Here is a 17,905-nt window from a genome sequence, read left to right on the forward strand (position 1 = left end):
GAATTTTCCTCGATTAGTATTGATGTAATTTATACCGAGCAGACGGGAGGACACGGAGTTTGCGTTGCACTAGAGAATTTGTTACATGTAGTCTTGAAATTCATTTCTAAAAAAAACTCCTTCTTACCGTTAATAACATCTCAGTCTTTGCGATGTGAAAGAAAACTACGTAGCTTATCTTCTTTCGAGAACCATGACTCGCTTGTTTTTTCAATCAAGCGCCCTTGATCATCTGTTTTATTTTGGAAGCTGGCTTTCTGTATGTTTTTCTTCCGCACTATAAAAACATTTCACATCTCAGTCGATAAATTTCGACATAGGGCTCCCACAGGGCCCAACTGTGTAAGCATCAATGCTTTTAGTTCCTTTCTTCTATTTTGCGTGCTTAAAAACCCAAAATAGTAGCTGCTGTTAACATGTGTTTTGACATGTGCTTGGTCGATAAACGCTATTCAACTCGTACAATGTGTCTTTTGTGCTTTAATTGCTTTATTTAAAGAGATGTGAACGCGGAACAAAAGCGCTAGATACATGTGAATTATGGTGCTTTTTAAGTCGAAAATGGAGGAGATAAATTAATACTATTTCAAGAACGCGCGTTTCAAAGATAAACGCGCAGTTGCGGTTTGAACCTCCTGTGGACGCAACTGCTTTGTCACTGGCTTAACGCCGCTGCCTGTCGTCACTAAAGATTTTCGCTCCTGATATAACGAGCACTTTCAAAAAAACCCACGCCCGAGTCACGAAATGATTGTGCATGTATGGGGCAAGTCGAAGAATATTCTCTTTATAGCTTCTCCTCTTCCTTTTTTTTTGTTCGACTCTTTTTGTTTTGTCACAGCAACAATGATGTACTGTTTCTCGCCTTTTATCCTTCCTGTTTTCCTTTGTTGTGTTCGTAAAGAAGGCCGAAAGGTTGAACTGTTGGTCATTTGAACGACTCGCGCTGTGCAGTACCTTGTCAGGCTCGCGACTGATCTTAAGACCTTGAACCTTGATAGAAATCGCAATACGTATGATCGAGAAACCCAATCTTTTTATTGCCTAAATTTCCTTCTTAAGCACCGCTCATCGTGTCTTATTGTAAAAATAACATAATAGAATATCGTTGAAGCGTCAATCCAAGCCGTACTCTTGAATTCAAATGTACTGTAATCCGTCGATAGATTCTGGCCTCTTGCAGTCTGAAGTCTTAAATTTGTTTTTATTTCTCGATGCGCAGAAGCTAGGCAAATATTTCTTTCTCGCTTTTACAGCGCTAATTTTAAGTGAACTCAGCCTACTTAAATATATTGCGGGTTGTCTTAAATGGTTTTCAATTTCCTAAAAAGTGATATGGCGACATTTGAGAAGATACGTGCGTGTAAAACGAGAAACCAGTGAATATATTTAAAGGAAAATGTGAAAACTCGCCGAGTTCACGGGTTCGCGCTTGCTTCGTTAACGAGCAAAGTTTACTGTTGTATCAGTGTATCTGAGAGAAACTGTATTTTCATGATAAATTGGTGAAAGCAGCGCTTCTCTGCGCCCGTTTACAATCAAGCGAAGGACGTTCTTCTTAGTTGACTGTTCGCTTGTGCAAGATAACTGTACAAGATTTTATATGTAGGTATACAAAGTGATATATGACATTTTTGCCTTTAAAGGGATTACAAAGACGACGATTAATATTTCACAGAATACTGCAATCATTTTCTGTGCGATTTTTTTTTTTGTCTAAATGCTTATTTTTCCTCCTTAATAGGAGTTAATAATGTCTTGGTTCTTCCGCCTAACACTGAACGTCGCTCATGAATGAAGTGGTTTTAGAATGTCCTTAAACGTACGAGCTTATACTATATCATATTGTCCTTCGCAGGTTTACACGTTGAAAGGGAAGTTTAATTACGATCGAACTATTCTGAAATTCTAGTGAACTATTTAATAACGTGAGAATGAAATTCTTCAAGTCAAGGAATAAGTTTGGAGTCGAAAGCACTGCGTCTTCATTTATAAGCTGTAAGATCACTCAAAAATTACTAAATACAGAACCATGGAGATGCAATTTACCTAAGGTACCGTGTCTATAGTCCTACTAAAGAGTTTGTTAACGTGGTGAGCATGTGGTTCTCGTGAAGTCCATGGGTAAATTCAGTGCCTGACACGGGTGCCATAGATTCGTGAGACATGGCCGCCATAAGAGTCGGATCGTCGACTTCAAGTTTAACCGGCACTGGAGTTTGCGATCCAGCGAGTTGTGCTCCATTCATACACTGAGAAAAATCAGGAATTGTGCACTTTTTTACGTCGTTCATCATCGCCTGCTTCTCTGGATTTAACATCTGCTTCGTCCTTATGTCCACAGTTGATTCCCTATTTTGAAATCACACACAGAAACATTAGTTACGAGACGTTAGACAGAGACCAGCTTTGCGTTGTTTGGAGCGGCAAATGGAAGGCAGCTCCTCCTTGTAAGAGCATGAAAATGCCCTCCTTCTATCTTGTATCTTTCTTCAAAGAAGTTGGTCGAAATTTGTAGCTAATAGACGAAATATGAGCTAAAATGAAAGAAATTCCTTTGATTTTTGGTAAAACGAAATTTCGCCCCGATGTCGGCCTTTTGCCGTGAAGGCGAGGTTTAAATCGCTCAATTCATTAAGTTCCATCCTCTGGCGGTTAAACGTCATCTAATTTTTTCGGATCAATCTCAATAGTGTGTAAATTCATCGTTTTAATCTCAAACTTGCCATCTATAGAATATTAAAAACAAATGGCATTACAATGAATAAGACATTTTGAATGGGCATATTTTGCAATTACATCCGCAAGTCGAAAAGTTAGAAGTACTCTTGTACTAATCAAGGTTGAACGGCATTAAATATTCATATGGAGTTCAAATTGCAACCCATTGCTTTAAGTTCATTTGTGTTCATTTGAGTCTTAACTCTCGCACGGGCGACCCTTCTCGTGAAAATTAAACATCTCTTTTCTAGGCAGCTCGTATAACAGTTCTATGACAAGATTAAAGTTAGAGGACCAGCTATCGTTTTAGTTTTCTCATTCTCTTTGCGGAAACAGTCTTGGTCAATCAGAAATTTTCTCGTATCCGCTTCTCTTTGAGCAAAGAATAAACCATGGAAAGAGCGCGGTATTTCCATCGGTAATGCGGTTCTCTTTTACACACGCGGAACGTCATCTACTGATATATGTGTATTTGATGTGTGCTGAAAATGACCCTTTTCCTTTTGGAAAATTTAATTTGCACGAAATGAACAGCTAGTCACAGTTTAAGTCACTAAATCAACTTCCGACCCTCAAGGAGCTCAATAAATTCAAAGAAAGACGTAGGGTTAGAAACCTATACTGCAAATATGACCGCGGGACTTGAACGTAATGTAGCACAAGGGTAAGTGTGTGCTTACTTGTGTCTCCTAAATTAGTGTTGTATAACAAAATAAGCTTTGTAAAGTGATTTGAGGCAAAGGTAAACGAACGGTCAGTTTAGGATGGCAAACATTTCGCCATCGATGACTTGCCTTATTTTGGCTTCCGCTGCTCGGTCTCGCTGTCTTCGGTTTTTGAACCAGTTGCTAACTTGCGTGGTGGTTAAACCTGTCGCCTCTGCAAGTTCACGCTTCTCTCGAGGTGATGGGTACGGATTGTGAGAGTACCACTCTCTCAATATGTTCCTTGATTTTTCTTTGAAACAGTAGCTAGTTTCCTCGCCATCCCAAATCGTCCTTGGTAGAGGAAATTTGCGTCGCACACGATACTTTCCCACGGCTCCTAGTGGTCGCCCTCGCAATTTCTCCGCTTCGATGTAGTGCGCCTTTAACCAGAGAGACTGGAGCTTTGGATGGGCGCTCGGGGAAAAAGAATTGTTCTCCAAGATGCGATAGAGTTCTTGGAAGTTGCCTTGGTGAAAGGAAACCAAAGCTTTGGCCTTTAGCACACTCTCGTTCTTCTGGATAGTTTCACATTCTGGAAGAGACCATAGAAATCTTCCGAGGCGTTCTATATCTCCGCTCTGTTGAAGCACTTCACAGACGCACGCTACCTGCTCCGGAGTGAAACTGAAGGTTGGCAGCATTTTGCGTTGCTGGGATCAGTCGATGTAGTGCCGGGGCTCGGGTTATCCTTTCACTTCTTGTATTGTCTATTTGTCTGAACTTAAGTCGGCTCTCGCTCTCTTTAATAGCTGCTTGGAATCAAATTGCACACAGTTAAAAAGCAAATGTCACCCACCAACTATCAGACAAATTTTCATTCACTGGCGTGACAATGTCATTATTAAATTAAGATTAGAACTTGAAACATGGCATGTGATTGGTCAGCGCGCGCCATCCAGATGGTTTATATTTTCTCAGGAGATGTTAAATCAAACACCATAGAAACAATGTCAATCCATTTCTTTGCGTTTTCATGGAAAAGCCACTTCCTCTCAAACACGGGTCTCTTGAGTAGGAAACACTCACCGTCAACTGGCCAATGCAATTACTTTCGTGTTTTCGACACAGAGCTCATAAGTTGATTTTATTAAATGCACCTTGGCCAAGTTGTACGGGTTTGAACTCTCCCAATGACTGTGAGTGACTTATTGTCTTTGTAACACTATACTCGGATCGAGTTTCTTTCCCAAGCGGTTATTTGTTATGGCAACCTTTTAAAACGTGAGACGGGAAAAACTAGCGCCATAATGTTTACGTCGAGCTATTACCCAAAAGATGCTAATTTGGAGGGCTAATAATGTTATGAGAGACGGGCGAGAACAAAGAGAACGTTTGCTTGATTCTCTGAATTTATCGTTGTAGAACTGACAGTCAAACCAATGTTAAACAATAGACTGGCTTCTTCGGCTTATCCAGGTGTTATCCAGATTGTTTCTTGGTCGTTTTGATCAAGATGAATGTATGCTCTCCGTATTATCTATGATCCGGTCGTTTCTAGGCCGGGTTTAGCGGTAAATCTAATGTTTTCGTTTTTTTTCACTTTCCGCTGGAAACGCAAACGTATCATGATTCCGAGACTGATACAATTGTGATAAAAACATATCCAATCCTGCTTATTATAAGCAATGATTCTTGTTTTTGCCCCAGGAATTGGATAAACCCAAAACCGAAAAGAAAACATTCCTTTGTTAAAAGAATGCTACAAAACACCAAAACGTGACTTTCATGTTGATTCCTGTTTCTAAACTTGAATGCTTTTTATTTTTAACAGGGCAAAATTCGGAGACTATTTTCATTTTTTAAAATCAGTGTATATGTGGTGATCGCTTATGTTTTTCGCAGGCTTGAAAAGGGACTTTTTCATTGAAGTCTACAGTAGAACTTGTTTCAATTCTTTTGCGTTCGAGATCCCCTTGAATTATTGCTTTCCTGGGGAAAGAAATGGTGTGATCGTTTGAATGAAAGCTAGTGAAAGCTACTTTGACCTGTTTGACAATTCTTCCATTGTTTGTGTCTTCAAATTTTTCAAAATTATTATTTTCTTTTTGTCTTTCGAGTTTAACATTTACGAGTGCTAATTGTTTCAAAGTTTGATCACATGTTAATAATCATTCCATGGTTATGTTGGTCAAGACATATCACCCATTACGCAAGTTATTGCCAATATTTTACAGTAAATTTCACTCTGCTGCAGCCACGTATTTAAGAAATTCACCGATTTTCAGTTTCAATTCTCCGTTCGAATACGAATAAAAACTTTAAGAAGTCACCATCACTCGTCCGCTCATGGACATCGCAAAAAAAATGTACATCTCTTGACTTAAGTTTTGTTAAACATCAGATAGGCCTGTTGGAAGTGTTTAAAATGGCACAGCAAATTTATCTTGGCGATACTGAAAAACATGCACATGCCACCAGAAATGAATCAGATCGACAGTTTTCTGTGTTTAATTGTTCTTGAACATTTTTCTTCTCAGAAAGCACCTTGATTCTGTGAAATTTGAGATCTTACCTTAACACTTACTAAATGTTCTTGTCCATTAAACGAAAATGAAATGAATAATTTATGACATGTTTAACAGTCCATTAACAGCGGCAGCAGCAAGGATCAGGCTGTAACGACAGCTTAACCTGGTGTTGCAAGGTCTTCCTTTGTTTTTAGTTTTATTTCTTGAAAATCAAATTACCCCTTTTTTGTTGTTGTGAAATTATATCCATCACCCACAGAGCAGGAATTCTAAAATTTCCTCCTTTAAAAGTGTCCCCTGCCGTTTTGGCGCTTTTATTTTTGAAAACAGTCTTTTTTACACAACCGGCCGGTGACAAAGGGTATTATTGTTCTTCACATGGAAAAGACAAACAGTAAATTTTGGCACTCCTGTTTAGAAGATTGCTATCATAACAAGATTATTGTCGACTAAACATTGCGCTTGAAACAATGTAAAACATCGCCTGAACTCTGTGTGTTCAGTCATTTTTCATTTTAGACAGCCTTTGTGTTGTTTTTTGGCTGGGACGGTTTTCAATTAAAAAGTGAAATAAAAAAATGAATGGTGTTATCAAAAAATTTTGCTGTGCATCTTAAACTTTAATGTTCTTACTGAAAGATGTTATCTCCTCGGTGAACTAGAAGAGAATCGCACTGACTGATTCGAACGGTACTTTAAAAAGTAAAACAGCAAGAAGCGAGTTATGAATTCAATACTTTACTTTACCTTTCCTGATGTCGTATTCATATTTCATAAAGCAGCAAAGGAGATTATCGCAATGTGGAGAAGATTCGTTGTTTATTCACCTTGCCTCTTTTGCAAGATATGGTTAACTATACGTGACAAGGCTTTAAACGTTTTTTTTTTGCAATGCAAGGTTTGTTTCCGGCAAAAATCATTGTGGATGGACTTTGTTGCCAAACTGCTTACCAAGTGGGTCGACAGATCCTAGGCTGAGGCAGTTTTCTCCTTTCAGGATATGCCCGCCTTGATCTACTACAATTTTATAGTTATGTAACTTTAGATAAGCGCTCGTCCACGGCGCCCCATCGTGATGAAACTATCATCGTACTTCCTGGCTAATCCGGACAATTCTGTGGGATAAAATGAAGAACTGACAAGCGAGTAATAATATTTGAATGGCTTTTATGATACTGTTTCTCAATGAGTTTCGGGAATGATCTATTTTCGTAGAACATAGAACGCACACTTAAGAATAATGTCTTCCTCAAGAGTCGAAGTATATAAACGTATGCTTACATTCTGCCACTAAGCTTTAAGATTTTCGCGCCTAGTATTCCATCAAGTAGCTGCAAAGGCGTCACGATCCTATTCGCTGAAACACGTTCTTTACGTTCGGGCGGTAGAAAATTCTTCCTGTAAGTTTCGTCCTTGCCATGAAACATCAAGGGGAATCTGTTTCCATTCTTTGACAAAAAAAAACAAAATCGAACTGACTCTTCCTACTCGTAATAACACCGGATGTTTTTCTCACAATGAACGCGGATTGTGTTTTCGAAATTTTCCTGTTTTGTCGAAGTTTGCGTTCCATCGTTCCTTCATGATGTTTCATTAATAGATTGAGTTAATGTCAGCAATGAAAATATTGCTGGGATGAAATTTATTATTTTCAATGTCTGTGTCAATTTTTGAACCAGATGTGCTCACGGTTCATGGGACGGTCTCACCAAAATAAAGTGAACTAAAAACTAAGTTATGTTTTTGTAGCTGTGTTATTCTGCTCCAAACAGAGGTAAACGTTGAAATGTTAATAACCTTTAATTGTGATTCGAAAGTTACGAGTGCTTCTGATCAAGGCGTCTAAGCAGTACTTTCGTATGGTTGAGTTTATTTTGCACTGCAAATGAAAGGTCTACAAAAAAGTCGAAGTTGAGGTACGAAATGCAAGAATAGCCTAGTGTATATGCGCTTAGTGCCTCTTCGACCCTTTTCTTTGCCATAACAGCATCTGGATTTAACAGTCGTCCATCGCTTGAGACTTAAAAAGCACACAGCCGCTTCTTGTCCATTTGCCGGGTGACCAAATGCAATATGCAGGTGCGCTTTCCAAGATTTTTCAAGTTTGCCTCCCTTCGTTAACAGCTCATCTGTTATCATGAAGTATTAAGACCTAAACCTATTTTTAGATGTTCTTGTTGTGCTAGAGATATTCTAAATCTTTGCAACTATGTTATTACTAATCTTTTGGCGGTATTTATGTCATGCTACCAGCTAACTAATAAGATAGTTTTCCTGGCTTCTCCTTCAGTTCGTGTTCTACGTCGTTGAGCGTTATAAAGGCTAGGACAGCGAGGCAATGAGGCAAAGCCGCTCAAAGTGCCATTGCAAAGACTGATATACTGAGCAGGAATTACGCGGCGCCAGCCAAACGTGCGGAAGGTACTAGGTTTCAATATGTCGACAATAGTAGTAGCATTTGATGTCAAGCTTCTTAGCATATCTCTCACATGTCGGCCAACGTCATGGTCAGTCCTATACCTCTCTCAAAGTTTTCGTATTTTCACACTCCGCTCTCGTATCATGATAACTACTCGTTTGAAGTACATGTTGGTTGTTCACAATTTCGTTTTAAACTGGACCAGTTTTAACAGTTCTTGTAAAGTTAATATTCACTGGGTACTTCAGAAAAAGCAATAACCATTTATTGCCCGTTACATCAAATGTTTTTAGCTGTGTACTGGTTTATCGCGGAATATATTCGGCTCTGAATATGATTTTAAAGAGCACAATCTTTTATCGATACTGTAAATTTTGAACTCGACACTATAAAAGCAAAACACCTGTCTTAAAGCAAAGAAAGACGCAATGCTTATTTAAATAATCTAATTTGCTTCTAATGAAGAGTATAGGATTCAGCCTATCAATTTTAATAGTTGAGTACAAATATCTTGGGTAAGAACCCACACAAAATGAGTTTCTGCGAAATCACTGATGTCGAAGAAGAATCGACTGTTAATGTTATTGTTACCCATTTGGAATCTCGCACTGCTTAAATTTTTATTTCCCGAAGGCGCTTTCGATGACTTGAAAAGGCGCAATATTGAGCAATACGTTTAAAAACTGTTGCATGAACACTGCGAGATGGTCCAACAGACTCTAGAGTTCAGTTGACACATACAGCGGACAAACAATGTCAAAATACATCGATGGGTAGAATCGGAAGTGTAACTTTACTCTGTTATTGATTTGTATGTTTTAAAATGATTTCCGTATCTCTTTTTCCTTTGTCAATCGACTGTGACAATCAGATATCTAAATTACCCGAAATTGAAAACTCTTGCCATACAGCAATTTAATTTTACAAACAAGATTTCTTTCTTCGCTTAGATTTTCTGGCCAAGGTGGTTTAAAATCCAACAGTTAAGTTTGTTGCGTGAGGTCGTTTAACTTTGTGAATAGAGTTCCTTGCTAGGAGAAAGTGGTGTAGCCGATTTCTTAATTCAGTTTTGTTATGAAGTGATATTCAGTAGGTACAGCATAAATGATATTTTCCGGTAATGTTTACATCGATGAAGTTCATTAAGTGTCTTCCTTATGATATATCCCTTGGTCCTAACTGCACTTGTAGATTGAGGTAATGCGGTTTCTTGTGACCTCAAAATTACCGTTCATTTAGAGGTGCTGTTAAAGCCGCTTCTTTCCTCTCATCGGCGTGAATAAAAGGAAATGAAGATAACGCCAGAGTAAAACACATGTAACCATTTGATGTCTGAAATCCTCAGCAATCGAACCTTTCACACTTTGGCCATTAGAACGGTCTTGAAACGCGAAGCCAAAAGAAATGGAATCCACCGAAATTTACGTCGAATTAAACACAGATGTTAAATATCGATATTTATTAGTACTGGCCCGGGCCACATGCTTCTCGAAGCCGCCCGTTTGTCTGTTAATGTGGCCTTCCTTTCGTTGGGGTCTTGATATCAATCGATATAAAGTTACCTTGACATCGTTTCAGATGTTATCGCATGTGTGGGCTGTCTTAGTGGGGGCCTGACCCTTCTTTTTTTAGTTTTTTACTCGATATGAAACTTGCATTAAACTTGTTCATAGTTTTAAATTGGTTGCATTTATTAGTTACCTAATTATTCCCTTGGGTAGGATTTGGGTAGGATTTGCCGTACCAACTTCATTACTTATCTTACGTAAAAACCTAGGAAACATTGAATTGCTTCTGGTTTCGAGAGATGCGAACCGAACTTTTGTTTCCATCTGGTTTTAGTGTTACTCAAATACGTTTAAAAGACACCACTTTCATTTTTCTTTGTGTTCTTTAGCGTTGAAAACGTGCTTTTAGCAAAGTGTATTGAGTTACATGAAAGGAGAACATTAATGTTTCATATTCCCTCTTTTGGAAGTTTATTTTTATGTTGTGAAAACATTCTTCTCTGGATTTATTTTTCGCGAGATTTGGTATGAAGGCCTGTTAACGTTTTGATAACTTTAATTCTGCGCAAAGTGTTTTCCTCTGTTCCGTTCTCGTAGAATCGCTTTAGGTTAGGGTTTTGCTCAATAAGCTCGAGTCTAAGCCATTCAATTTTTTTTTGTCTACTCCTACTTAAAATCTCAAGTCACAGTTCCAGTTTAATTCGACAATTTTTTCAGTGAAAAAAGTATTTATTTTCATATCATATAGACCGTTTGCCTCATTCGTTTTAGTCACACATTTAAAGTACACATAGTCCTGAGAAGAGAGTAATATTTCCAAACGATGAAATATATCATGAATATCATGATTCTACCTTTACTCGGAGACATTTCAGTCTTCCGACCGTTTTTCCTTGATATTTTCGGGGGGGAAAGCAATCTTGTCTTATTCAATTCGTTGCGTTAGCTATTTCTTGTTTGCTGCAACTTAAAGAAAAAACGGTTTCGTTTAAAGTTATTTCAGATGTTGTTCTTTAAATAAATTGTTTTCAGTGTTGGTTGATTCCCTTTTCTTGATTCGTTGCTGTCCTAAACTGCAAGGGTACTGTCAATCCTACTTGAAGTATACAATTTTAGTTGACTACCCTATTTATCCGTAAAGGGAAGTTTGTTTTTAAAAGAAAATCATTCTGAGTTAAACCGTTGGTTTAATTAGTCGGTTACAAATAAAAGGCGTCAACTTAAACTCTTCGAGGACTAAACACATCTAAAGGTATTTTTCTACAAACAGTTATGAAACTGGGATGAAGGAGTCTATAGAGAGGCAAGCATTTTAACCTTCCCGGTTTTCAGTGCTTCTATTTTATTACGGTGATTGTTATTATGAATATTATTATTACTGTATAGGCTATCGTCTCGTGTCGTTTGCTTCTCGCGTCAATTTTTTATTTTCCCACCTACCAAGATTTTAGCACCGAGATCGTGGTTTGGAATTTCGAAAAACTTGAATAGATTTTGCGACTTAAAATATTCATTTTAAGGTGTTTTTTTATAACGCCAGCAAGAGTCGCCTTCGAAAACGAATTCCAGTTTAATTAAGCTCTGTCTGACATTATTTTTACTCGCAAATTTAGCTTAAGTCATTCTGTCATTTTAACTTATTGTAATTGTGTTGCTGAAATCCTCAAGTATGGCCATTGAAATAAAAATAGTTACTACGTCCTGAGAAAAATGTTCGAGAGGATCTGTTCAAACTAGACTGAACCTGAAGTGGTTCATTTTTATGGCTTTTTAGAATCTCGATTTGTCTCAAGGGTTAACTCTCATTTATTTGTTGGCATCAACACAACGGAATTAGCACAGGCGGTGGACACGCTAGAAGTTAAATGCTCATCGTTGTCTCCCGAGTGAAAATTTCGAGGCGCCGCTAACTTTTCACAGACCATGGAACTTCATAATCTTTAACATGGCGGATTTTTATATCCCACGACCCTTAAACCGAAATTCCTGGAGGTAAATAACGCAACTACTTGATGTCTGTTAACTTTTGCCTTTAAAAACAGTTCCCCTATTTGATTGAGGAATGACACGGCCAGTCGAGTGCAGGGAATCACAAATGGAAGAATACATTTGAAATTGGAAAATCCACCGCATGGACAGCAATGAAACCAAACTGAGCGTTTACTTCACAGCATTCTTGGACTACACGTGACCACATTGTAGTTTTTCAAGAGAACGCAAGATTGTTGAGTTGTTATTGCCGGGAGACGGGGATTTATGGCAGCTTCGTGCTGTCTCGCAACTTGCCGCAAAGTTTAAACTTTGAGATCAGTTTTCATGGGACCTCAAGTAGTCCCCATACAATTTCCCTTCCACTAAATAATAAATACCCTGAAACCAAACCTTTTGACTATAAATCTGCAGATGGAAGTTTAGGCTTTCGTGGGCTTCATATACACGTGATACACCCGTTAGATGATATCGTGTAAAACTCAAAACAATCGCAACAGTTTAAGGCCGAGAAGGCAAGGTCTCAATGTAAATTGACGATAACAGGGTGAAAAGAATACTAAGTTCTTACCGTTTGGCAACTGATAGTGTCCGTTGCCGCTCGCCTGTGGCCCTGACTTACTTAGCGGGGCGGCTGGTCGCGTGAGTGCTAAGCCTCTTTGACGAGTCTGTGTCACCTGACAGCGAACGAACACCTTTCAATCAACGTATTGGGTTTTCAAGGATAACAAATAAAGGGGTCCTGTAATTAATAATGCCACGTACGTGATAAAACATTGCAATTGAGAGCTCTGCTGGTTTACTCAGTTTAAAATGCTTTATCGTTTCCGCGATTTGTGAAACTACTTAAATAAAACAAAAGTCTAGGATCTCTAAAAGAGGGGGATATTTTTGTCTCGTTATAATTACATTTGCGACGCGTAGATCGAGTTTCGACTCATCCTTGTGGCAGACGAAAGACTTGGTGTCAGGTGGCGTGCACATTGTGCAAAAATTGAACCTTTAAACGCCGGCATGTTTGTCGCTTATTCAGTCCTTTTTAGTTATATTGTATATGACAACAAAACCAGGGTTGTTGTATTTTCCTACTCTTTCCAAACAAAAGCGAATTCACAAATGATATCTCGCTACAGACACGAACGTATTAGATGATTATGACGTTTTATTGAGTTCGGGGAATGGGATGAGTCGCACATTTTGAAAGGTTTCAAAGGACTACGACTTGAAGTTTTCATTTTTAAGAAAGTTTCCCCTGTTGTTTACCATTATTCCCTTTCAGGGCCGCGGATCGCATTTCAAAACATTGAGGATGAGATGATTTGACATTTTCCGTGAATTAGGGTAATATCCATCTCATGGAAAAAAAATCATCCTTGGTTATCGGATGACGATCTAGGATTACCAAAGGGACATTGTGTCTCCAATAAAATGGCCAATCTGTCATCATGCCTTTACAATAAACTCTTGTATCAGTTAAAAACGTCAGACAGTCCCCAGAGGAAGTCTCACCAAATTTAACAAACAAATAAGCCTTCCGTATTTCCGCCCCGTTGTATTTTCTCATCTTGGTGGTCGATAATTTAAGAGAATGTAAAGAAAGCTTTTATTTTGCCCCTGGAGATGGGTCTTTCTAAATAGGGTACGGGCTTCCCTGCTCAAGCATTGTTGTTCATGTTTGTGTTTTCAATGTTTTGAAACTAGTTCTAAATGAGATAGGAATAGCCCATCTTGTGATCGTCTTGTCTCCGCGACGCGTAGCAGAAGTGGCATAGGTTCAGTGAATGTACAATTTAAGTGTAGATTGATGAAAAGAAAGAAAAGATCTGACCAACTGAAAAGAATGGTTGTCTGCTAAAGGCATTGTGAGAGCTTTCAAATCATTCAATCCCCTGGTGGAAAGAAGATTTCTGGGCATCGGTGATTGTTTAAGTGGACAGCATTTCGTTTTCTTCGGTTCGTTTGCTTACCTGATTATAGTTCTACTACTCTGCTGTAGATTCCCAACTCATTGTTTCCAGTTCTTGTGCGTGAGTCCCTCAAACGGTGCGTTTTATGAAGTGAGAGTAAATCGAATTAACACACGCATTGCCCAGACATTTTCCAGGCGTTTCGTTTGCGCAATGAATTTTTAACACGTTTTTATGGATTACATAGTTGCTTTGAAGTTTAACTCAGATGCATAAACCATGTCGTGAACACCTTGTTAGTATGCACTGATTTTGTGACAGGAATATTATGTCGTTTTAGTCATTTTCTTTTAGCATGACCAAGACCCCAATTCTCGCCTCTAATCTTTGGTGTTGAAATGTAAAAACATCATCTAAAATAACTCAGGTTTAAATAAAGAAGCTGCAAGGGAGGTAAACGGAGAACAGAATTTAAGACATACACAAGTGCATACGATTGTAGTTGAATAATCTAATTTTAGGAAAGAGGATCTTGTATCGATATCCTTCCAGGAAAGGTATGAAACACCTTTAACACTAAAGACGAGATAGATGCAGTTTAGCTGGTGTAACTGGTTTCTTTTTACACTAAAAGCTTAGACATGCAAATGAGAAGAGCTGACAGTTTTGTTTCAAACACCTTACGAATATACAACTAATAAATCTCAGTTCAACTAACGACTACGCAAATCATACATAACTTTTTTTTTTTTCATTTGGTATTGCTTCAATCCGAGGTGATTTTTTTTTTTCATTTGGTATTGCTTCAATCCTAGGTGATCAACCTCGTACTATTTTTTTCAGGCAGAATATACATAGCACGGGCAGGAAGTGATACTCCGTCCAATGACTACACACTCTGCCCGCGAACAAAACTTAAAGCAAACCTGCATATCAGAGGGACATAGTTTCGAAGAGCTTCCGTTCTTAGGTGATAGGTACATGTACGTTTTTTTTTCTCGCGCGATGTGGTATCAAGCTTTCTGCTCTGTCATCGCACTTGAGTGTGTTGTTGGTAACAACGTAAACTTATCAATAACAAGCTAATTTCTAGGCAATAAAGGACTAGTTGTCGTGGACAGCACATGTCATATCTAAAGGTCACCGATGGTTCAACTATCAGTTATGGTAGTTTCGCAATTTCAGTCCAGAAAATACGGAGCATTCACTGAAAATCCCTGTTTATCGACCTTTCCTTCACTAGTGACAAACGATGTGGTGATCGTAGTTATTTGACGGTTTTGTGAGAGCCATAGCTACGATTAGTCTTAAAAAAGAATTGGCTCAGTTTAAATTTACCGTCGTTTGTACAATCAAGACTTCAAATATTGTTTAAGAATTATAACACTGTGTGTTACAAGACGTGGCATTAAATTTAAGAACATCGATGAAAAATCATGTTGTTCCGGCATTTAAGCGGGCTGAAACACCGACAGACCTTCAAAAATTCTAGATGAGTTTAATATGATCGTATTTCTTAAGGCCGTATTTTTGTAACTTTTTTTTTTTACATTTTACAATTTTTCCCGAGTTTTATTTGTAATGGGAAAGCAACTACATGGAAATAGGTTGGTAGGTAAGGGATGTAATCAGTCGCTGAAAGTAAGATTTTGCGGAACCTTGAAAAATTAACTGTTAACTTTACTGCACACGATGTTGGGCCCTTACCACCCGCTGGAAATTATGAGTTTTAACCCGTTTTTCGAACGAAATCAGTTTACTGAAAAAATAATTTGCTCTATCTATTTAAGATTATAACAACTAATAGGCCTTAACAAGTTTGGGATTTATATGCAATGTGCTATACTGAATTCATATGGATTTCAATTGGAAGCAATTGACACTCTTACTTTGACAGCTAAAGAGAGAACGATATCGTCATGTTAATTAGTCAAAGTAAAAGCCAACCGTGATTTAGCTCCCTGGATTCAGATGCCTTGGTAATCATTGACGAATTTTCGAAGCAACGGTTAAGCCCTTAAAATAGAGAATAAATGTCTCTTTGATTTTAGCAAAGAAATACCGAAGCACTGTATTTTTGGCTTTCTTCTGGTATTGAAGTTGGAGGATAGTTTAAGTTTTGATTTTGACTTTCCCTTATTCGGAAATCTATAGTTTCCTGTTACCAGTGTAAACTAAAACATCAAATTATTCATCTTTTCCTCACTAAAAATGCATGATGGATCCTGTAGATGACAAACTTGAAAAAGAGATTTAGAAAACATCAACTAATCAGGATAAGCGCGGGAACAATGAAGTAGCTCTTGCGGAAAATTAGTCCCTCATTTGCTTTAGAGAGCTGGTTATTTGTCGTGATTTTTGTGACCGCTGCAACTCTTCACCGTTCTTTCCCTTGACTCACAGACTCACAGTTAAAGGCAACTATCAAGTTTTCAAAAACTGTCAATTTGATCAGGACATTTTTGGTACCCTGAATAATTTCACTTTAGCACCCCTCGCTTGTAATCAACCATCCGAAGAAAAATATCTTAATTGAATTTGAAGGAAGACAATCTTAGGACCTGTTGTTGGCTTAATAATTCACGCCAACCTCCCACCACTTTTCCTTTATGCGCAGTATTTAACAAAGTGGCGCTTTTCTTGTGGCACGTTTTCTCCCCTACAGCTGTGAAGTGCTACAGTTAATGTTGGCTGCAGCGTGCCTTTCATAAAAAGAAACGGTTGTCATTTTTAGTGTGGATGAAACATTTTACGTGCCAGTGGTTGTGGTAGTGCGAGCCAGAAATGCTTCTGTCAAGTTAAACCGCATTGCCTTTAAAATTTTCTTAAAACAACTGAAAACAGGTGAACAGTATTGTGTTGATAAGCGCGTAACTATACCAAAAGGCATGACATTGAAAGCATGTTGCGGGTGGCACTAGCTCGCTCTTTACAGATGGCGTTGAGCACCGGCGCGCTCCTTTTTCTACTCAGTCAACAGCCAATGACTATTTCAGGTCAATGATGGTGTGTTCCATGCCCTGATTAAATGCCTTTGTTTGATGTTTTTGTCCAAAGAAGAGTTCTTCTCCCGAAGCAACAGCCTAGCACCCTACTCAGTAGTAGACAATCATGGCACACGCGCGCTCTCCGGGTGCTTTTTTGGTTCAGCTGGTTTTTGTTGGTAGTCACTATGGAAAGAGCATGCGCTCAAAGGAAAGTTCACGATTTGAACGTTTGCTCTTACCTAGAAGTCATGTGCTTTATCGTCGTCGGAATCCACACGATTTTTCTTTATTTTATTTATTAGTTCATGCGTTCAGCCGTTTTGTTTTGTTTTGCTTTGTTTTCAGTCGCGCAACGTTCTGTCAATCACGAATCAATGACCGTAACTGAATAAGACCACCTGATGTTCCCGCAAGTACTACATTGGAAGTATCTTCTTCTGAAGCTACGACTTTTCCATGTATGTACAAAGTACGTAGTTAAAATGGTATCACTCAGCGACTCCGGCTTCTCTTTCCTCGGGCAAAGTACTGTCCATGATGAAATTTATTCGGGTTCTTATTGCATCTGTGAATTATCTTCGACACGTCACGGACAGAAAACAGAGGGTCGTCCCTCGGTGAAAGTTCCTGAATAGACATGGCTTGGCATATATTTTCCCACCCCACCTTAAAATACCACATTGCTCTTGATCTTTCATTGCCAAAGTCACCTGAAAGTTTGAGCTTGGTTTTACTCATGTTAAGAGGGGAAAGTCTTGTTTTAAGTCATCCTGAGGAAGTTACTTGATGCCTTTTTAGAGCGTTTTAGTCTGTTTATTTTGTTTATTTTCATGATCGATACTGAACGTCAAGCTCTTGTTCGAGTGCTTCAAGTGTATGTGGATTATTTATTAGCGGCTGAAGTACCGCGTTTTTTTTAGATCTCGCCGTATTCAATGACCCACCCATACATTCGACCAACCCCTTGAAATCCTAAGAAGGTTAAAGAGTCTGATGTTATCCATCGAGGCCGATCAATCAACTTGCCAACCCTCATTTCCCTAGGGGAATTTGATTGGTTTACTGGAACAAGTTTCATAATGTTCTCGCATTTGCTTGTACATTTTCAAGTTTTGTTTCTGCTTGACTAGCTTTTAAAGGAATTATTCCGTATATCGTTTCTCTCCGGTGGGCTAACATGTTCGCACACTTAACGAAAA

At 38.5% G+C, this 17,905-nt stretch overlaps 2 protein-coding genes across 2 annotated transcripts in view; one reads left to right on the forward strand and one right to left on the reverse strand.

Annotated features, from left to right (window-relative positions):
* Positions 1–17,905, forward strand: part of LOC138049805 (doublesex and mab-3 related transcription factor 3, truncated-like) — a 199,411-nt gene that overhangs the window by 60,394 nt on the left and 121,112 nt on the right. The window lies entirely within an intron of this gene.
* On the reverse strand, positions 472–13,926 carry LOC138049808 (homeobox protein six1-like). The gene is made up of 4 exons (XM_068896253.1): positions 13,780–13,926; positions 12,384–12,489; positions 3,516–4,177; positions 472–2,352 (listed from the first exon to the last, which is right to left on the reverse strand). The coding sequence occupies exons 3-4, from the start codon at positions 4,067–4,069 to the stop codon at positions 2,064–2,066; spliced, it is 843 nt and encodes a 280-aa protein (XP_068752354.1). The 5' UTR covers positions 4,070–4,177; positions 12,384–12,489; positions 13,780–13,926; the 3' UTR covers positions 472–2,063.

This window comes from Montipora capricornis, chromosome 5, assembly GCF_036669925.1.
Source record: "Montipora capricornis isolate CH-2021 chromosome 5, ASM3666992v2, whole genome shotgun sequence".
Lineage (NCBI taxonomy): Eukaryota > Metazoa > Cnidaria > Anthozoa > Scleractinia > Acroporidae > Montipora > Montipora capricornis.